The following is a 23,117-nucleotide window of genomic DNA, read 5'->3' as shown; positions in this document are numbered from 1 at the left end:
TTCTGTTTTTCTGTTTCCTCAGAAATTGCTAATTGAATAATATATATATATATATATGGTATTAAAAACAATAAATTATAAGAAATATATAATATTAAAAAAATAATAGTAAAAGTATTTGTTTTCTATCAACAAGGATTGGTTCAGATGATTCGTTCACAAGATCTTATATTTAAGTCTTATAAAATGAGAAAATCTACGTTGTGAAAATTTTAACCCGTAATAGACTATCCAACTTCAAAATGAATTAGCTGATATTTATTTAATTTTCAGATATCAAAGTGCATGTTGGAGAAAAAAAATATTTGCTTGCAGATGAATTATCTACCTACTATCTAGAAATTATTGAGTAAATAAGCAATTTAGTCTCTGACTTTGCCAAATTACATCAATCGAGTCCTTGACTTTTTTACATCAATTTGCTCCACGACTTTTTGAATTTGCATCAAATGGGTCATTGTTACCTCAGTTAGGTCCCTCAGTTTACTAAATTACATTAATGAAGTCCTCGAGGGTAAGCGTTACATTAAATAGGTCCCAAGTTACGTCAATTAAGTCCCTAGGTATATTGACTGTCCTTACACCTTGGAGTCAAGGGGCAAATGGTATGTAACGGCCGTTAAGTAGTTAGGGATCTAACTTATGTAATAGTACTGACAGATGATGTAAACGTTGGACTGCTTTAGTTTTAGGGTTACATCATTTAGGTCATGGACATGTATTTACGGGAAAATTACTGCCCCTCAACCATCGGATTACCATGAACCCATCGAGACGTGTTCCCAGCTATACTCGACTCGGAGAAACCGAATCTTACCTCACAGAAGGCGGATATGGCCTCTCCAGGCGGATCTGACTCAAGGAACAACTCTAGCCCTCCGAAAAGCTCATGAACCCTATCACCCCAAGGGGTCCGAAGCCCTTGGTTTGTAGGGAGAGAAAGCTCAGGTCCAAAACTTTCTCTTTACGAACAGTTTTCTCTCTCTACGAACAAGGGGCTCTTATCCCCTAGTTCGATGAGCTCGTGGCTCGCAAGTCCACCCTAGCGCGAACTCATATTCAAGGTCGCGAGCTTTTGGCGTAGCAGGAAAAGAGCCTTTGGTTCACCAAAGCTTCGACGAACCAAAGGAGGAAGAAGAACAGTAGTTCATCTTTTTTTTTAGTTTATTAGTATTATAATTTTTTAAATATTACCCTAATTTTTTTAATAAATAAACTTTTATTCTACCAAAAAAAATAAACTTTTAATAAAGCACCCACCATAAGCTTCTCTACTAACATATATAACAGAGAGATAAAGCGGTGATGATGAAATTTTGTTTGTCCAACGGTTATAATCGAGGAAAAAGAGAGGAAAAGAGATTATAATTGATGTTAAAGGAAAACTGACAAAAACAAATGAAGGACCTATTTGATGTAGCTGAGGACGAAAATGACGTAATATTGTCTCATTATTAAACGTCATTGGCACTAGAGTTAATAGAAGAACTTGGAGAGATCAAACTGATGTGACAAACAATAGAACTCATGTTGTTAAGGACCAAATTGATGTATGCCGAGGAGCAACGTGATGCATTTTTGGCAACTGATGGATCTAACTGATATACAGAAAACCAAATCAATGTAATTATGGAAAACGAGGGATCAAATTGATGTAATATAGTAAACTGAGGGACCTAATTGATATAACAAGAACCTATTTGATGCAAATTCAAAAAGTCGTGGACCAAATTGATGTAAAAAAATCAGGAACCCAATTAATGCAACTTAACAAATTAGGGACCAAATTGCCTATTTACTCTAGATTATTTGGGCTCTTGTAATGAAGGCCATGCAAGCTCTCCTTTTACGACGAGAGACTTTTATGGACATTTTCCCAACTCACATAACTTGTTGTTAAACTCAAAGTAGTGCATCATAGTTCTTATTTTTTAGTTATTTCTCTCAATAACACTCATTAATCCTCCACAAGTAAACTAACTAGCATCCCATAGTATAATAATTAATTAAATGGATAAAAATACAATATATTACAAATTACTTGAATACAAAATTTTTTGTACAGATGGTGTGATGCGATCCCTCTCTAACTTTAAAATCTTTTAAACTAAAAAATAGATAAATACAAACGTTCGCACAACTTGCTGATTACAGAACTAATTTGAGTACATTTCTCAATACCCTTACATATTTCATGATCTCCATTGTCAATAATACATTTATTGATGTAATGTATAAAGTATAAATTAAAAATAATTTATGTCATCATTGGACTGCATTTCTAAAACATACTTTACAAAATATATATATATATATATATATATATATATATATAAACAATGCCCATGCAATGCGTAAACAAAAAGACAAGTACATCTTTATTGATGTCATTGACATATACATGCCCTTTAAGCATAGATAGAACAAGATGTAATACTTTTTTTATTTAAGTGTTTGAATATCTACTATGAATTTATCTGTGTCAATTTGAAAATAAAAATGAATTATTGCCCGTAATTAGTAAAAAAAATGATGAGTGAAGTTATATTTTTGAGAAAGTGATGTGGATCGGAAAACAAGGTGTATGATCTTGCTTGATGAAGATTCTTCCTCGAATTCCACGCTCAGATAACCTGCAAGAAAGGGAATATCGGGGGGAATCATGATTCCTCTTTCCAATGCTTAAATGAGTAATGGGACTTAAAATGAATCATCAATGAATTGACATGGAAGTTACATACCTATAAGATATTTATAAATATTCCTTAACTATTGGTGGTTACTTTTGGGGCCTCTATTTCAAGACCCATCACTTGCCCCCCCAACGTCTTTTCTCGTCGGGAGGGAGAAGGCGCGTTGATTGTACGCATGTTGGTCACGTCTCTTGCATTTTTGGCGATTGTCTCATGCAACTAATCAATGTCGCTAATTCAAATTCCTCTTTAAACTAAATGTTCTTATGGATGTTTTATAGGGTGTCAAAGTTGCCCACTCAGTGTAACAAACGTGGAGAATTGTTGACCCAGTTTACCAATTTGAGTGTTTGTAGAGATCTAGGCTTGAAGGACACGGCATTGCCCCCTTGGCTTTACAAAGATTTATGTGGCTTTATTACTTGTAGTTGTCAGTAGAAGGTAGAAAGCCTAGGACTTCGCTTATATTTTCGTTCTCTGCCTTACTTTAGTTTTCATGTGTTGTTTCGCTTGAATTCTATTTGCCGCATTATTCTTCTAAGTCGCTTCCTGCTTCAACGTACCATATCTGGTGTTGCATGCTTGTCAATATATTTGTTGCCATTGGCTTCGAGTTTTGCTTCACGTTTGTTTTGTTTCATTTATTTCTTGGCACGACATTAAGCCTACAGCATATATACGAGAGTATATATAATGATATATATATATTTTTTAATTAAATAAACAAGGCTTATTTAATTAAAATATATTAATGCATCAAATTAACAATTACTAACTTTTATATGCAAGGGATATTTATGAAAGTTTATGCACTGAGTATATACAAAATACGATAAATATATATATATATATGCACACTGGTTATCTCAAAATTTGATGGAATATCTAATAGACTAATGATTACATATTTCTCATATTTAACTAGTATCGATCATTAATATGGTAATTTATCTGATTTCAAATAATTTACTGACTAATGATATTATCAATTTTCTCTTGAATTGGGCAAATAGAAGAGAGGTAGAAATACAGCATCCGCTTGGCACTTTCTTAAACAATCAACCCAACCATTTGCTTGTTTGGAAACAAAAGATAATGACAATTACAAATTTATTAATAAAAAATTAAGTTAAGTTTTTAGTCAGTCGAATAAATTCTTTTTGAACAAGTAATTATATAATCAACCCGCCGATACCAGGGGGAATTACTGTGAATCATGTTGTCGTCTGTCATACATGGAAATTACTGTGAATTTTTGCCTCATTGTTGTCGGACTCTTCATTCTGTGGATATTTTTCAAACTTTCTTCATCTTCCTCCGGCAGATTGGATAGGAACCATGCAATTATGTTTGTCTTGGATCTTTCGGCACTGGAGACTTTCCATCTTTCCATTGAACATTTGTGCATTCTTTGTTGTTCCATTGAGCAATTCAGCCAGAGCATGGGCGAAAAGAGATTAGGAAGCATCTCAATGCCGATTTCTCGTAAGCATCTCTGACTTCTGATATCCTTTCACTACAGTACGCTCGGATTCGGAATCTCTACTCCATTGTACCAAAGAAACTCTAGATTGCCTATGTACTTCCAATAGAAAACAACAAATCTTCCATGATGCAGCTTCCACAAAAGATCAAGCAGTAGCCATAATCATGGCTGAACTTCGCAGTCTCACTAAATAGAAAAGGTTGGAAGAATAACGTAACAGGTCAATTGGCATACACAAGTTGATTCCATAAGACCGATTTCTATAGCCAGATTCCCGCAAACAAAAGCGATAACTGAAACAAAAACAAACATTTTCCACAAACAAACTGGGAAAGAATGGAACTATAATACTCCCCTTTTGTCAATTGGCAGTGGAACCACAGCCGTTATGGGTGATATGCGCAGTCGATTCAACGAATTCAACTCCAAAGATTACCGGAACTTTCTGTCTTTTGCGTCAATTCCTCTGCTAAGCCTTTGTTCTCGTCGAATCGAGAAATTGCCTGTCTGAATCCAGGGCAATTTCTAATAATCTAAGGCAGAGTTATCCATTTGATTTCCTTGCTCCTCGCCAACAGCTGGTTGTTCGCCAACTCTCGAATCAACCTGTCTATGTCAATGAGTGTAACATAAGACGGGTCCATCCAATTACCCTGTTCATTGGTAATGATCGCGATTCTCAACGCAGTCGTTGCAGTCGTCGGTAGAGATGTGGCCATGGTCGAGCCTGTTGGTCCTCGGAAAACATAGGCTTCTCTAATCATTAAACTCAGGTTTCTAATCCTTCAACTTATGCTTCTAATCTTAAAGCGTAGGCCTCTACTATTAGAAAACCGAGCACGTGCGTAGCGAAAATGTTAATTACGATAAAAATTAAATTTTTATAGCGTGCTCGTTTAATCGAAAACTTCAAGATTATATATTGACATAAGAATCGCCTTCTAAACGAATAGACAACATCACATATCGAATCTACAAGAAAAGTTTAGACTTTTATACTAACCTTGTTGATTCGAGTCGATCAAACTAACCGTCCAAGTGTCCGGTCTCTAGTTCATCCACACGAGCACGTCTCCACCGAGATTAGACTCCTCTCGACCCGTACATTCTGATCTAGGTCACCGATCTCGAACGGAATCGTCACGGAATGAAAGGATCTCTTCAAGGACGTCAAAGACAACACCGAAGCAACGAACCAGAACCGAAAAGAACTCCGATCAGCCTTGGGATTTGTGCGGCTGAGTTGCTTGTTGATTGCCTCAGTCGAAACCTTCTCTCTTTTTCTCTAATATCGGTTTATGATCGATTGCGTTATTAGGTTATCTGTAAGAACATATCTATATATATCTTTACCCTAGAGACTAAAATGCAATTATTAATTAATCCACATTAATTAATAAATCAGAAATGAGTCCTCATACTTAAGTCATTCAATGACTTGCCCTTGTTGTAAGAAAGAAAGACCAAACAAGTCCTTGACACGAGTTTCCATCAATAGACAATTTATTTATAGAAACTTTCCAAATAAGGAAACTATCGTATTTCCTTAATTAGATTTATCCTTGCTATTGAACTCGATTTCAGGATGTGCTAGCACCCTTGCAACCACATTGCAAGCCTCGTTCGATAATTAATTCCTAATTAACTTCCTTAATTAGAAATAATTCTTTTCTCGGTTTAAACACGCTCAATGTGTATGACTAACTAGGTTCATTATCAAATGGCAATGGGATTATAGTATCAACTCATTTGACACTACCAGAAACTCTTTCTATAACCAAAAGCATAATTTCCAAAATGTCATTAGTTCCCAAAGTTCACGAGCGACACCTAGCAGCATATCGTGACAATCCAAATTATGACGAATGTATAATCGAAACATTCTGATGAACCTCTGATCGTATATGCCATGCATTGAATCCCTTCACTACAAGATCCCGATCTAGTTAGAGCTACGGTAAATACCAAGCTCTATAGCCGATTATATGGACTCTCTAATTTCATTCTTAGATCTATAGTACTTGAACAGAAACTCTTTTCTATTCGAGTCTATCTATCCCGGCCGAGGATTTCTCGATCCAGAACAAAACTCATATCCATAGGACTTTTTCCCTGTTTACTCAGGTTAGCGAATCCCGTCTTGATCGGACACCTAACTCCAAGTATAACTAATTAGGACCACTATCTGTCAAATACTCATGCTAAGCACAAATATATTAGCAGTAGCAAATCCTAATCACCTATACTTGAGATAGCGTTCCATCTCAGGTCTAAGGACTATATGCACTAATACAATCCAGATAACATTCATTGACATTAGTAAATTACCGTATGAATATTATCTGCACGTCACGTTCGACTACTTGTTATATAAGTATCCACATATCTGTCATGATAACAGTTATCAGATAGCATGAGACTCACTACTCCATCTTCATTAGTATCTGTATACTAATCATGGAAACATGCAGAGATGACGATCTATCTGGAGAAATAATGTCCAGTTAAGTCTCCTACGATTGTGAACAGTTTAAAGATATTCTTACCGAATTACTTCGTCACTCATATTCTTAACTCTTAAGAATGAAGCATTCAAAATATCTTAAGGATTTTATTCTAATAAACATAGACAATATACGAATAATAGAATAAACTTTATTGCCATAAAAGGAATTATCCAAATACATAAATCGGGCTCTAGGGCATATCACTAACAATCTCCCACTTGCACTAAAGCCACTCAGTACAGTATCTAAGACCCATCTTCTCAAGATGTTTATCTAGCTGCTGCTACGTCATGGCCTTCGTGAGTGGATCAGCGACATTGTCCGTTGAAGGTACTTTTTGCACAGCTACATTGCCTCTCCCGATAATCTCCCTGATAATATGATATCTCATCTCAATGTGTTTGGACTTCTGATGTGACCTCGGTTCCTTTGCCTGAGCAATTGCTTCAGTATTGTCACAGTACAGCTCTACTGGTGACGATATGGAGGGAACAAAACCGAGTTTTGTCACAAACTTCCGAATCCAAACTGCATCAATCGCTGCATCAGATGCAGCAATATATTCAGCCTCTGTAGTGGAATCTGCAGTCGTCTCTTGCTTAGAACTCTTCCAACTAACTGCACCTCCATTGCAGATAGACTTTTTATCATCCACATTTGATTGAAAATCAGAATCTATAAACCCGTCCAGTCTCAACTCACTTCCTCCATATACCATAACCATATCCTTAGTCCTTCTCAAGTACTTAAGGATGTTTTTGACAACTGTCCAGTGATCAAGTCCTGGGTTGGATTGATACCTGCTAGTCACACTAACAGCATACGCGATATCCGGCCTAGTACACAGTATAGCATACATTAGGCTACTTATGGCCGAAACATAAGGCACTTGTGCCATCTTCTCTCTGTCCTCAGGTGTCTTAAGAGACATCCCTTTAGAGAGATGGATACCGTGTCTTACAGGGAGCAATCATCCTCTGGAATCTTGCATGTTGAACATCTTCAACACCTTATTTAGATACAGGGCTTGGGATAGACCTATTAATCTTTTCGGTCTATCTCTATAGATCCGAATACCCAGAATATAGGTGGCTTCTCCCAAATCCTTCATGGAGAAAATATTAGACAACCAGACCTTTACAAAAGTGAGCATACCAACATCATTACCTATTAGTAGAATGTCATCCACGTATAATACAAGAAAGGCAATCATGCTCTCACTAGCCTTCTTATACACACATGGCTCATCTTCGTTCTTGATGAAACCAAAGGACTTTACAGCCTCATCAAAACGTCGATTCCAGCTCCTCGAAGCCTACTTAAGACCATAAATGGATCTCTTAAGTTTGCACATCTTGGACATATCCTTGGATTCAAAACCCCTAGGTTGGTCCATGAATATGTCTTCCTCAATGTATCTATTAAGGAATGCGGTATTGACATCCATATGCCAAACCTTATAATCATAGTGCGCGACAATGACTAGCATTATCTTGATGGACTTTAGCATAGTTATAGGAGAGAAAGTCTCCTCATAGTCGACTCCCTGCCTCTGCAGATAACCCTTCGCCACTAGCCTAGCTTTATAGGTTTCTACCTTCCCATTAGCACAAATTTTCCTCTTGAAGACCCACTTGTTCCCCATTGGTACTATACCTTTATGAGGGTCAACAAGATCCCAGTCTTGGTTCTCGCTCATGGAGTCTATCTCGGATTTCATGGCCTCTAGCCATTTAAAAGAATCTACATCTGATATAGCTTCTTCATAAGTGTAAGGATCATCCCTATGATCATTATTTCCATGAACAAACAAATCTTGTACGTTCTCATGAAGATTAAGGTACCTCGCGGGAGTACGAGTCATCCTACCAGACCTTCGAGGTTCTGTGACATTTTCAACCTGAGAAGGTGTCTCAACTGGTTTATCAGTATCCATCGAAATGGGCGCCTGATTGGTCTGTGGCATTGATGACTCCTCATCAAGTACTATCTGCCTTTCTATACCACCTTCCTGGACAAACTGTTTCTCCAGAAAGATTACATCTCTATTGATAACAACCCTTTGCTTAGCAGGGAATTAAAAATAGTATCCAAGGTTGTCACTTGGATAACCAACAAACTTGCCTTTCTCGGACCGAGTTTCCAACTTATCGGTCTTATGCTTCTTAATGAATGCAGGACAACCCCAAATCTTAACGTGCTTAAGACTAGGTGTCCTACCATTCCATATCTCATATGGAGTGGTAGAGATTGACTTGCGTAGAATCCTAGTAAGCAAGTAACATGCGGTCTGTATTTCATATCCCCACATCGAAATGGGGAGATCTGTATAACTCATCATCGACCGAATCATGTCCAACAGGGTACGGTTCCTCCTCTCAGAAACTCCATTCAACTGTGGTGTTCCTGGTGGAGTAAATTGAGAAACAATACCGTGTTCCTTTAGGAAATCACAAAATTCAGTACTCATGTACTCTCCTCCTCGATCTGATCGAAGAGTCTTGATGCTTTTCCCTTTATACTTTTCTGTTTCAGTTTTGAATTCCTTGAACTTTTCAAAAGATTTGTGTTTATACTTCATGAGATAAACATACCCAAAACAAGAATAATCATCGGTAAAGGTGATGAAGTAGGAATATCCACCCCGAGCCACTTCATTAAATGGACTACATACATCGCTATGTATGAGTTCTAAAACTTCTTCAGCCCTCTTCATTTGTCCTACAAATGGAGTCCTAGTCATTTTGCCTTGAAGACAAGACTCGCAAGTCAAATTGGGTTCTGAACCCAATGGAACTATAAGTCTCATCTTCTCCAACTTACTTATCTCATCATCTGCAACATGCCCTAGTCTAAGGTGCCAAAGTTGCTTTAGACTGGGAGTAGATTCGGACACGATATTAATCTCAATCGTATTCGGAAGCGTTTCATTTCTAGCTCTAAGATAATAAAGGCCATCGTGTAAATAACCAACGCCAATAAGTTTATTACCATAATAAATGTCGCAAACATCATGCTTGAAATCAAACAAATATCCACTCCTAGTCAAACTAAAAACATAAAAAATGTTCCGATAGGCGTTTGGTAAAACTAAAACACGATCTAGAAATAAAGCATGTCCATCTAGATGTAACGAAGTCGACCCCACAGCTTTGGCCGCAACACTTGCTCCATTGCCGATCTTCAAGAAAACCTCGTTCCTTCCAAGGACTCTATTGCTTGCTAGTTCCTGCATAGAGGTACAAACGTGTGAGCTCGCACCAGTATCAAGAACCCAAGTTGTAGATGAGTTATATGAACTATTGGAACATAACAAGAGATAGACATACCTTCTAAAGGTTTCTTTCCTTTGCTTGCCTTCAACGAGGCGAGGTCCTGAGAACATTTCCTCTTCCAATGTCCATCTTTACCGCAGTGGAAACAAGTTCCCTTATCCGCAGAAACCTTTGCCTTGCCCTTTTTCTTGGTCACCCCTGCTGACTGCTGAGGAACATAGCCTTTCTTGGGCTTCTTTTTCTTCCTCCCAGTCTATTGGAAGAAGTACCAGCCACAAGAATGAATTCCTTATCCTTCCTTTTGTTGTTCATTGCATTCTGTGCAGTGACCAACATGTTCAGCAACTCAGACAACGAACATGATAACTTGTTCATGTGAAAATTCACAATGAACCCTGAGAAAGAATCTGGGAGAGACTGAAGAACTAAATCCACATGAAGTTCTTTATCCATATGGAACTCAAGTTTCTTAAGCTGCTGAATCAACCTGATAATCTTCTGCACATAAGCTGCGACTTCAGTTCCCTCCTGCATTCTCGCACGGAACAATTCCTTCGATATCTCATATCGTGCAGTCCTGCTATTCTCCACATATAGCTCCCTGAGATTCTTCAAGATCTCACGAGAACTCTTCATGTTCTCATGCTGCTTCTGCAACTCTGTCACGACCCGAAATTTCGGCAGAGTTTTTCCTATATTTCCTCGAAATCCCTTATCCCATAACTATTCATATAAAACATGCTTTCCATAACTCCCAAAAATATATAACTAATTCAACAAGCTCTCACATATATATTTATATAAATATAATTCCAGCAAATCTACATCACTAAACCAACTAGACAAAAATTTCATGTCGTAACATTTTCAAATACATTTTATACAAAAAGAATACCTATCAAATAACTAAGGTCCCTACTTAGTTCTCCGAGCTAATCCCCGATATCAAAAATGGTTCTCACGCACAGCTAGAAGCTTATCTGGAAAAATATATGTAGGGTGTGAGCTGCATCTTAGTGAGCACAAAATTCTAAGGTGAAATGAACTATTATTAACTAAAAATATATTTTTAAATAAACAAAGATAATACTAGCATATCCAAGTCCGTCGTTTAATTCACCAATACAGCATATTATACGATATATACAATAATTATTAAATTCATTCGTAAACAATCAATTGTCTTTGTAACCATATAATAATATTAGAATTAACTATTAACTCAACACCACCTAACACTCACACACTAACTAGTCAAGCTTCAACAAACAATACGACTTTCACATAACAACTTTAAACAATCTCAAAATCATCATATTTACAACAATCTCAACAATCGTCACATCTCCAACAATCATACCAGACAAATAATATACAACACAACCAATCAATATAGACATATGGTTGTATTTCCTCGCAACCGAGTTATGACGGTACCGTGACCCCGCACATCTCATTCATATCATCATCAACTCCAAATATCCATGTCTCATAAGCGGGGGCCGCCTATTAACCCATGGCTGTAAGAGTTGACCTCAATTTATATTTTGCCGGTCGAGCAGCCGATCGGGCCCCTTTTTCTACTCCGCCGGGTCTAGCGGCCGATCTGGCCCCTATTTGTATTCCGCCAGGTCCAACGGCCGATCATGCCCCCATTTATATTTCGCCCGGTCTAGTGGTCCCATGGCTATAGTCAAACAATAATCACAAGCACAATCAGCCGCAACCATGTCATCTCACATCATAAACCCACACTAAATTCTTATTCCCAAATTATTACAATATTTCCTATAATAATAACATCCATACAATTCATGTCTCATACACAATCACACTGCATATCTCAAATCAGAATGAAACATAAAAGGTGTAATATTTCTCAAATCAATTCGCACAACATAGCAAGACCGATTTCTTAATCTCTATCACAATATTTTTCTTAAATAATTTATATAAATATAATACATCACTTTATAAGGGAATAGAGTACTAACACACACACACACACACACATATATATATCATTTCACAATGGAATAAAGTACTCACCTAACAACAAAAAATGATTCACCATATATATATATTAAGGTAACAATTCAAACTAACTAAATCAGCCCACATCATACTGGTCTTACAAGAAAATCGATCAGACCCTAAAATATAGCCACACCACTAGCAATAGCCACATAGTATACCGAAACCAGGATTACAACCCAATTAAAATATTCCAAGGCAGCACTACAATCCTTTAATTATTTATTTATTTATTTATTTATTTAAGAAATTCCTACCCCTTCGTCTCTACAATTAAACTAATAAATCTTACTACCTCTAATTTCCATCTCATAATTAATTCAAGCCAATAAGACAGAAACTTAGATAAAATGTAATGACTAGCGAAGTAACTAAATAAGTTAGTAAAACATGGAAAATCAGAATTAAAGCTCAGCAAAATCTCTTTTCAATTCAGTTGACCCTCATCTAGAAGCTCCAACTTAAGTCTTACCTTTAATTTCTCTAACCGGTAGCTCGACTAAACCAGCCCTATGAACAAGTCCATCTCTTAACTAGCAGAAAAAGTGGAATTCCAGCAAATTAATCAACTAACTTCCCAATAAGACTCCTATATGATCAAAATAAACACTATCACCCACTCTTTCTATTTATGCTTATCCGCTATCCTTACCCTGCTTCACACCACGTTAATACTCAAATTCAATAGAGAGAACATGATTAAAGGAAAGGACAACTCGAACAACATGAATTCAGCTATACATACCTCATATGCCCATAAATTAATCAATTAAAATCTAAACGCTTGCCATTGGAATGACGTACCACCACTATACACTCGGCATAACCCGTCATCCCTTATGTTCTTCTCAACTTTCAGCCCATCTCTTGAGCTCCATCCTGAGCTCTCGCTCACTCTCTCTCTTTCTCTCTATTTTCTCTCTAGCAAATCCTCTTCCTTCCCCTCTCTCTCTCTCTCTCTTTCTCACACACACACACACCCTCTGTTTCTTCGTCGACTTCCCCAGCCCCCAAAACAGAATAAAGAATAAAAGAAAGAAACAAATGGAAAACGAAAGAGAAAAGAAAGAAACAAATGAAAGTGAAAAGTTTGGCGGTGGAAAAATGGGGTGGTCTTCAAGACCACGTGGAGCCCATTCTTTCCTTTCTTTTTTTCTTTTTTTTTTATATCCACCTAAACATGTAATATATAATATACATATATATGTATGTATATGCGTATGGATAGATGTTTTAAAAGATAATTCCCGAATCTCACAAACTCATTGTTCATGGAAGCAAGCATATAGTAGCGGACCTTCGTGTCATCAACAGACCACTGATCATATGCGTCATGCTAATCACTCGTAGCATCCCCGCCAAGGAGTTCAATCTCCTGAGTCTCCAGGATGTATCCCAGAGCCTCCATGTTCAGGACAATGTTCAGGTTACGGAGCCAGTCCGAAAAGTTAGGCCCAGTGAGCCTATTATCACTCAGTATGTACGAGAGAGGATTCATAGATTTCATATTTATCATGACTGCAGAAAATAACAAGATTAAATTAATGAATTTATGTATATATCACCATAATGACCATGGACTTTCAATCAAAATGGTCTCCCACTATCCTTTCAAAACCTACACTTCTAAAATAGGAAACAGGAATCCTAATCGGGAAAGATTCATAGCGGGTGATTGAATTCTCATAAAATGCTAATTCCCTCAGCTACCTGCCGTTATTGGAAACAAGCACTCTACAAGCGAACAACTCTTTGTTCAATACATCTTCTATGTACGGCTCAATCAATTCGGCTCCTAGTACTCTGGACCTCAGGTGCCTGCCGTTATTGGTCCATCATACATAGTTAAGTCTGACCCACCAAGCCCTAGATGTCAGCTACCTCAAGTACCTGTCGTTATTGGCAACCAGCAATCTAAAACATCACATGCTTCATCATTCATGCAAAAAGATCTCTTAGTGTGTCTCATGCCCCCGTGTGTTTACGACCGACAATGAAACGAACTAAAACTCTCTTGGAGAACGCTTTGGTGGAGAGCCATGATAGAGGTTCGCAACCTCGTGCCATTCCCGACTTAATATTTTAATTTGGAAGATTTTCTATTTTGGTGACGTAATTACTATTTGGTTTCACTTTGCACATTATCCGTATTCACGCATCATATGCATAAATATATATTCGGAATCGATAAAAGCATGATCATAGACTTATTACTATTAGCCTAATCCTAGAGCCACAAGAATTAAGCAAAATTTCCTAAAATCCATTATCACACACCATGCTTGAAATTTATGAAAGGAAACTAATAGCATAAAAGGAAAATAAATCGTGCCAATTTTGTAACTCTTTACAAAATATCCAAATATTAGGAAATTTTCAATTATAAAAAATATATAATATATCGTGTATCTAGTGTATCTTCCAAAATCTCTTTTGATATCAAATATCAAATCTATAATCTCATTAGAATAGGATATCAAATATCCAATTTCATAAAATAAAATTTTACGAAAAACAATTTTGGTAATTAATTGTTTCGAAAATCTTATTTTCGAAAATATCGAAATTTACTCGTTACGCGACGAGCGCCGGTTCTGGACAGCCATGTCCAGTATCGCGCTTCACAGCCGCGCCCAGTCGCGAACGGTCGTGTCCATTCGCGAACGGTCACGCCCGTTCGCGAACGGTCTCTCCCAGTCGCGAACGGTCGTGCCCAGTCGTGTCCAGTTGATACCAGTCGCGTCCAATCGCGCCTAGTCGTGCCCAATCGCCCCCAGTCGCGCTAGGACATCATCGAGTACTGCAACTTTTTCAGGCTCTGTGGCTGTTCAGCAGCCACCTGCTGTGGCTGTTCCTGGCCACGTAAAGGCCATCTCGCAGCTGACCTTTCAGCCGAGAGAGATCACCGGTTCGGTGATCTAAACCCGGTTATAAGAAACGATTTCTCGTACCCGATCCGATACCGATTTTTCAAACACTTTAATAAATCACAATCAACCACCAAATTAGGCACAAAACATGTATCTAATCAATTAGAAGTGTGGCTCTGATACCACTGTTAGAAAACCGAGCACGTGCGCAGCGGAAAAGTTAATTACGGTAAAAATCAAATTTTTATCGCATGCTCGTTCAATCGAAAACTTCAAGATCATATCTTGACATAAGAATCGCCTTCTAAACGAATAGACAACATCACATATCGAATCTACATGAAAAGTTTGGACTTTTATACTAACCTTGTTGATTCAAGTCGATCAAACTAACCGTCCAAGTGTCGGGTCTCTAGTTCGTCCACATGAACACGTCTCCACCGAGATTAGACTCCTCTCGACCCGTACACTCCGATCTAGGTCACCGATCTCGAGCGGAATCGTCACGGAATGAAAGGATCTCTTCAAGGACGTCAAAGACAACACCGAAGCGCCGAACCGGAACCAAAAAGAACTTCGATCAACCTTGGGATTTGTGCAGCTGAGTTGCTTGTTGATTGCCTCAGTCGAAACCTTCTTTCTTTCTCTCTAATATCGGTTGATGATCGATTGCGTTATTGGATTATATGTAAGAACATATCTATATATATATTTACCCTAGGGACTAAAATACAATTATTAATTAATCCACATTAATTAATAAATCACAAATGAGTCCTCACACTTAAGTCATCCAATGACTTGCCCTTGTTGTAAGAAAGAAAGATCAAACAAGTCCTTGACACGAATTTCTATCAATAGACAATCTATTTATAAAAACTCTCCAAATAAAAAAACTATCGTATTTCCTTAATTAGATTTATCCTTGATATTGAACTCGGTTTTAGGATGTGCTAGCACCCTTGCAACCACATTGCAAGTCTCGTTCGATAATTAATTCCTAATTAACTTCCTTAATTATAATTAATTATTTTCTCGATTTAAACACGCTCAATGTGTGTGACTAACTAGGTTCATCATCAAATGGCAATGGGATTGTAGTATCAACTCATTTGACACTACCAGAAACCCTTTCTGTAACCAAAAGCATAATTTTCAAAATGTCATTAGTTCCTAAAATTCACGAGTGACACCTAGCAGCATATCGTGACAATTCAAATGAAGACGAATGTATAATTGAAACATTCTGATGAACCTCTGATCGTATATGACATGCATTGAATCCCTTCACTACAAGATCCCGATCTAGCTAGAGCTACGGTAAATACCAAACTGTATAGCCGATTATATGGACTCTTTAATTTCATTCTTAGATCTATAGTACTTGAACAGAAACTCTTTTCTATTCGAGTCTATCTATCTCGGCCGAGGATTTCTCGATCCAGAACAAAACTCATATCCATAGGACTTTTTCCCTGTTTACTCAGGTTAGCGAATCCCGTCTTGATCGAACACCTAACTCCAAGTATAACTAACTAGGACCACTATCTGCCGAATACTCATGCTAAGCACAAATATTTTAGCAGTAGCAAATCCTAATCACCTATACTTGAGATAGCGTTCCATCTCAGGTCTAAGGACTATATGCACTAATACGATCCAGATAACATTAATTAACATTAGTAAATTACCGTATGAATATTATCTGTACGTCACGTTCGACTACTTATCATATAAGTATCCACATATCTGTCATGATAACAGTTATCAGATAGCATGAAACTCACTACTCCATCTTCATTAGTATCTGTATACTAATCATGGAAACATGCAGAGATGACGATCTATCTGGAGAAATAATGTCCAGTTAAATCTCCTATGATCGTGAACAGTTTAAAGATATTCTTACCTAATTATTTTGTCACTCATATTCTTAACTCTTAAAAATAAAGCATTCAAAATATCTTAAGGACTTTATTCTAATAAACATAGACAATATACGAATAATATAATAAACTTTATTGCCATAAAAAGAATTATCCAAATATATAAATCAGGCACTAGGGCATATCACTAACATCTACTCCTTAAGCGTAGGCCTCTGATAATTCTTTCCTCCCCTGTAAAGCAAGAAAGAGGGAAGGGGACTCCTGTGGTGGCAGAATGATGTGATTGTAGAAAAAATGGGGATGCCTCATTCAAACCTTTCCCCAATCCTATCGTAGTTTGGAGCATGTTCATCAAGTGCAAAAAGTAGTTGCCACAGCCACGTTTTTCATTTGCGGCATCCCGCTCGAGCTCGCCTTTGGCTTCGCCTCTTCGTAAGCTATCACCGAGATCAAAGATTCTTCTCAATCTGCAGCCCTGCCATAGAAGGGGTTTTCGGCCCTGAGAGAGTAGTCGATTTTATGTTCCATGATCAGGTTTACGACCCACTTGGAATTTGAACTATCGATCCTTGAATCAAGCCATCATCCTTGTAGAGGAAAAACTTCAGAGCATGCTTTCCGGAGCTAAGAAAATAATTTTGCTCAAATCTTTGCTCACTCGTCGATTTCGGGATCGTCATCAGCAATAACCTTCATCGAATGAGGCGGCTTCATCATCTCTTCGCAATCCTGGAGATCTTTGCCGAATTTGCGGCTTGGCAGTTACTAGAGAAAACCAATAATGATCCGGTTCCTGGTGGCAGCGACGTATACTGCAGTGCATTTCTCAGCCTGGTGTCGATGGCATCTACCAATGGTTACGGAATATCTTACAGCTGTGTAACTTTCACGCCAGCTCATTTATGATTCATTTTACGTCTCATTACTCATTTAAGCATTAGAGATAGAAATCGGGATTCCCTTCTTGTATTTCCCTTCTTGCAGGTTATCCGAGCGTAGAGATCGGGGAAGAAGCAGGATTGGACACCCCATTTTCCGATCCACATCATCACTTATATTTTATCCTGTGCCCTAAGGTAGGTGTTAGGAAAAGAGTCCATATTTAATTGTTCGTAATTAGTAAATTACATAAGATGGTTGGTTGTGTTTTATCAATATTTTCGCGGATATGAAAATCTAGATTTTCAAGGTTGTTATTTCACATTAACAATAGTCGCAAGTCCAAAAGAAGATACGTACTCCAAAACCGGAATAATATCCTGGGGCTCGAAGTTCCTTGCCAGACCGGGCAACTTGTGTCCGAATCCGTGAATTTATACGACTCTAACGACCTCGATTACTCATCCCAGAAAAGATCGAGTCTAGCCAATTTTGAGCTATATCATTCATTGTTGGACATATTCCGGTTTTTTTTCCAGCATTTTCGTGTCATTTCGTTGCGAACGATCACTGACACGTGAATCGACTTTCATTTCTAGCCCAAAATATTTGATGAGCCTTCAGTAACCTGTAAGCCCATATGGTTGTCTTTATTTCTTGCTGGAACCGGCCCATATTTGATCACATCTTCACATCTTCATCTTGCAAGGCTCTCAACATTGATATAATATATAAAATATGATACCTCATCTTATCTTATATCTTATAAATATATATATATATATACACTATTATTTAATTTAAGTGAAAATTTGATTTTATAATTGTCATCTTATTTATATGAGGTGATTAAAAAGTCGAAAATATCTCTAATTCTAGTTACAATCTAAAATAATAGAGAAGAATTAAAAGACAACATTATTCATTTAATATTACTCTTTCACTAGTAAATATATTCTTATTTTGCTCTCTTATCTTTCAACATTCTAATTTCATATTTTATCATATTATTTTTATTTCTTTTTCGATAGATAATAGATAATCTTCACTATTTTAGGAGTAATTACACTGGCAATGCTAATCAAGCTGTCTCAGCTTTTGCAAGCTCAACATGTCCGACGTTAGTAGGTGTCGAAGTCCCGTTCGACATGATCATAGGAGAAACCTTATTAACTTTACTATCCTCGGCCAGTGGCTCGACCTCATCATCCTCGGCCAGTTCGGTCGTAATTTCGGACACGGGTTTGTACGTATAGCACCAAGCGCAGATAAGGTAATATATCAAGTTTACGACTTGGATCCCACTAACTAGCCAGTAGTAGTACTCCAATCTTCCCCTGTTCAAGTTCCTATCAGGCAGCCAATTGCTGTCCTTGCCCGTGTACTTGTGCACCAGGGAGACCATGAGGGTCCCGATGTAGTTCCCGCTCGATATCGCGATCCAGTAAAGCGCTGCGGCGGTGCTCCTCATGCTCTCCGGAGACTGGTCGTAGAGAAACTCCAGGTGCCCAACTGACATGAACACTTCCGCTAGGCCGTGGATGCAGAACTGAGGGACCAGCCAGAAGACACTGATAGGTACCACGGTCGTCGGTTTGTCTAGCAGGTTGTACCGGGAGGCAGCCTTCTTGCGCTTGATCTCAACCAGGGATGCCACGAGCGTGGCGAGGATGTTAATGGCAAAGCCGATGCCCATCCTCTGGAGGCATGTGATCCCGGCAGGGTTTTTGGTGAACCGTCGGGCAAAGGGCACGAATAGGCGCTCGTAGAGAGCGAGGCCGAGCAGCAGGCTGAGGCTGCCAAAGATGGATAGGGAGGCCGGGGGTATCTGGAAGGAGTGAGACATATGGCGGTCCATTGTCCGAGCTTGGAGGATAGTGAAGCTGTGCTGGTGGGAGGATGAAGCGATCAAGAGGATCCCGGCAGCCCAGATTGGGAGCATCCTGATGATGCATTTAAGCTCCTCGACCCGATGCACCGTGGCTAACCTCCACAAGTTCAACGGACGAGAGCTTGTTGATTCTTTTTGCGTTACTACGGCAGCCTTATCGAACCATCTGCAGAACGCAAGCATATCGGATTACTAGTAGCCATCAGATCGATTTTGTGGATCTAAAATAGTTTCCTAGCAACATCACGTGCGTTGTTAACACGAATACTCTTAATCATCGAGCTAGGATCATCTTTGGATTTTGTACTATGTAATGTTTTCATAACTGACAAGTCACAGTCCAACAGTTGCTTACTTGAACTGGTCTGTATGCAAGAGTTTTCCCTGCACACATAAATCTGCATCGAGCTCCTTATTCTCATACAACAGCACCGGATCCGCCGGCACCACGGTTTTCCGCTTCTTCACAGCAGCGACGATCACCTGGGCCAATCGGGTCAGGGGGCTGCCCCCTGGCTTCAGCTTCACATAGAGGTGGGATCCAAGTACGAACGCCACAATCGAGATGGCCATGGCCGCGGTCGGGATCCCAAGTCCCCACCCCCAGCCCACATTGTCCTGTACATACACTACAATCGTGAGGGCCGTCAAGGTAGCGGCCCCCATGCAGAAGTAGTACAAGTTGAAGAAGTTCCACTTTCGGGACGCGACTTTGGACTTGGACATGTCAAACTGGTCAGCAGCAAAGGTGACAACACAGGGGCGGATCCCACCAGTGCCGAGCGACGTAAGGAGGAGGGAGATGTAGAGGACCCACAGTTGGAAGGTCGATGCCTCCTTGCAGTTCACCTGGGTCGGGCATGGTGGGGGCCGAAGAGATGGAAGCATAGCAGATATCATTATGCTAACCAGGCCCTGCAGTTGGGATTTTAAATTACATCAAAAAACGAATAGGAGAAACGAGAGGTCACGGTTGGCACGATGAAATGATGAACCACAAATACATCGGTCAATTCCAGTAGTCGCAAAAGGAGTCAATAAAAAAAACTGGGATGAGACGATAGGAGTCGATGTTAAAGAGAGATACCATACCAGTTCATATATAATGCAACCAACAATGAGTGTCCAATATCGTCCGGCAAAAGAATCAGCAATCAGAGCTCCGATAAGCGGAGTGAAGCCTGCTGTTCCTCCGAAATTAGTGAGGGTGTTCGAGGCTTGCACCATCGGCAAGTTCAGCTGTTGTGTTAGATATGTTATCATATTTGCGTGGAAACCTGTCGTTGCAAATCTGTCGCATACTTCGTTCGCTGCGCATAGCAAAAGGATCAGTTCAGTAAATTTTTACTCAGCATGGTCTTAGGTATAATCAACTTGTACTTATATATCATGGCTTTGTGCAGGCGAAAGTTAAATAATCAACCTTGGATAACATCCGAGCAATTCCACAGGGGATTATTATATCTGTTCTGATTAAAGGTTACTAGAAAACCAAGTTCTTCAGAGTCACTGATGCTGTAGGAACAGAACATCCACCATCATTGAACCCGGCCACCTCGACCACGTAACGTCTATGGTGGCGCTGGCCGGCTTGAACCCCCCTGCCGCTCAGTACCCCCCTCTCCATCCATTTTTCCTATAATTTTTATTTTTTCCAAAAATTATTTTTTTTACTTTCTGAAATTTTGAAAAAGTATTCTTTTAAATTCAATTTTTGCTATATAAATTTAGAAAATAGAATCATATATACGCTTTTATTTTTTAAGTAACTCCATAGAAATATATATTTTTTGGGTTAATTAATATTGAATTTCAGTCGATCCAGAACAAAGGGTTATGTATTATATCCGGTATATGGATAATAAAATATCACTTGGTGTGTGGAGCATATGGTTTCGGATAATATATTTAACTAATTAGTAAAGATGCATATATAACATGGAAATGATGCCGTCATAGTGTGATTTTTGTGGGTAGTGCATAACCAAACTAAAAGCTACTTCATTAATGTATCACGAATATGTTGGCAATTTAATTGCATCGACTTTCAGATGACTGAGTTTTCACAGATAATTCTTGTTCGTTTTGTTGCAATCTCGAGATAAGGGACTGAGATTTCGACTAATATATAGTTGTTTTTTCTTCCTGCTCATCATCATCAATCTTGCATTCACTCTTAGCTTGAGAGAACAATGGTACCACAAAGAACATTATCTTGATCGGACAGCATATGTCATCCGACAGGTTCTTTGGGAAATTTAACAATACAGTGGAAAAGGAAAATGACTGGATTGAATTTTAAAACTCACCAAGTATAAATGGCAATGTCTTGAGTCCTCCGAGCTTCTTCCTCTTCTTCTCCTCATCCTTTTCCTCTTGTTCCTCCATAACCTCCTCCCTGGTCTTCTTCTGCTTTTCTTCTTCTTCTTCTTTAACACCATTCATCTTCTTCTCCAACTCCATCTCAGGCTTCATCTTCATCTCCCTCGACCAACTCACCATACCATCCTATATATATAAGACATATTTCTATGCCTAGATATGTCCATATACGTATATATAAATATTTTAATTAACCAACTACATTTTTTTTTCGGTAGGAACCAACTTCATATTTTTTTAAGCTTGTAAGGAGTAGATCTGAGGGTAATTATAAGCCATGCTTTTGTCCTATAACCGAATAAGGTTTTACCCAATAAATGTAATATAAAATGATTGAGTCAAAATAGGGTGTAATGTAGTGACGCACGCTTTCTTTTGTTGACCTAGAAGTCGTAAGTTCAATATCCAGTAGGACTCCATGTGCCCCTTTATTAGTTATTTTAAATTCATCTTTCATTATATTAGGTTTTGTGCCTATCTCCTTTGTAATCAAAAAAATAATTGATATATATGTCTTAGGAAAGAATAGTAATGCGATTTTTTTTTTCATTATTTTCACCTCTTATTACGCTTTTTAAACTTAGCACACCGTAGCATATAACTTAATTTCATTATGTCATATACCACAGATGGTTAGATGCCCATTAAAAATTTGGGTTAATGACCCAAAAAAGCATGAATTTTGACCACTATTTCAATTTTGGCACGAACTTTGATTTTCTTATCAAGTTAGGCATCTGTGTCATTTTTCATCAATTTTGCTGACGCAGCGAAAAACGGTGCCTACATGGCTAACGGTATCACCGCATGTTAGAAAAAATAATAAAAATTTAAAGAAAAAAAAGAGAGAAATGCTTTGATCGGAGAAAGGGTGAGGGCTCCCGCTAACCACCATAACCTCAATTGGGGTTGTTGGTGATCTCAGAGGGCATCGACCAGGGAGTAGTGTCTGGAATCGAGACCCTACTCGTTGAAATTGGGATAATCCCCAAGGATGGTATCTGAAATCGAGGCCCACAAGCCGGAATCAGGAGAATCCCTAATTTGACGATTCTCCTGATTCTAGTTTGTAGGTCCTTGATTTCGTCCACCACCCCCTCCCCTTTGCCTTTTGAGACATTGGGTTATTTTATTGTTTATTTTTAGTTTTAAAGATTTTATTGTTATTTTTATTTGCAGGCCAATATAGCTTACTGCCAAGATTAGCTTAG

The 23,117-nt window shown here is 38.4% G+C and overlaps 1 protein-coding gene and 1 long non-coding RNA gene across 2 annotated transcripts; one reads left to right on the top strand and one right to left on the bottom strand.

Moving 5' to 3' along the window:
* The first annotated feature begins 16,904 nt into the window (after positions 1 to 16,904).
* On the top strand, positions 16,905 to 17,955 carry LOC116205021. Its single transcript, XR_004156439.1, has 2 exons — positions 16,905 to 17,633; positions 17,739 to 17,955. It is a non-coding gene; the product is annotated as an uncharacterized LOC116205021 (long non-coding RNA).
* A 583-nt stretch (positions 17,956 to 18,538) lies between these two features.
* Positions 18,539 to 22,145, bottom strand: LOC116205020 (protein NRT1/ PTR FAMILY 3.1-like). Its single transcript, XM_031537438.1, has 4 exons — positions 21,834 to 22,145; positions 20,617 to 20,834; positions 19,880 to 20,439; positions 18,539 to 19,690 (listed from the first exon to the last, which is right to left on the bottom strand). The coding sequence occupies exons 1-4, from the start codon at positions 22,024 to 22,026 to the stop codon at positions 18,715 to 18,717; spliced, it is 1,947 nt and encodes a 648-aa protein (XP_031393298.1). The 5' UTR covers positions 22,027 to 22,145; the 3' UTR covers positions 18,539 to 18,714.
* Between the last annotated feature and the right edge of the window lie 972 nt (positions 22,146 to 23,117).

Source organism: Punica granatum, chromosome 4, assembly GCF_007655135.1.
Source record: "Punica granatum isolate Tunisia-2019 chromosome 4, ASM765513v2, whole genome shotgun sequence".
Classification (NCBI taxonomy): Eukaryota; Viridiplantae; Streptophyta; class Magnoliopsida; order Myrtales; family Lythraceae; genus Punica; species Punica granatum.
This window is presented reverse-complemented; position numbering and strand designations above follow the sequence as displayed.

What these genes read in the sequence shown, in the direction of transcription:
- LOC116205020 (XM_031537438.1), bottom strand. Translation starts at nt 22,026, where the DNA reads ATGGTGAGTTGGTCGAGGGAGATGAAGATGAAGCCTGAGATGGAGTTG. An exon ending in GACATTGCCATTTATACTTG is followed by an intron (nt 20,835 to 21,833) that starts GTGAGTTTTAAA and finishes TGCTATGCGCAG; the next exon opens with CGAACGAAGTATGCGACAGA. An exon ending in GTTGCATTATATATGAACTG is followed by an intron (nt 20,440 to 20,616) that starts GTATGGTATCTC and finishes TCCCAACTGCAG; the next exon opens with GGCCTGGTTAGCATAATGAT.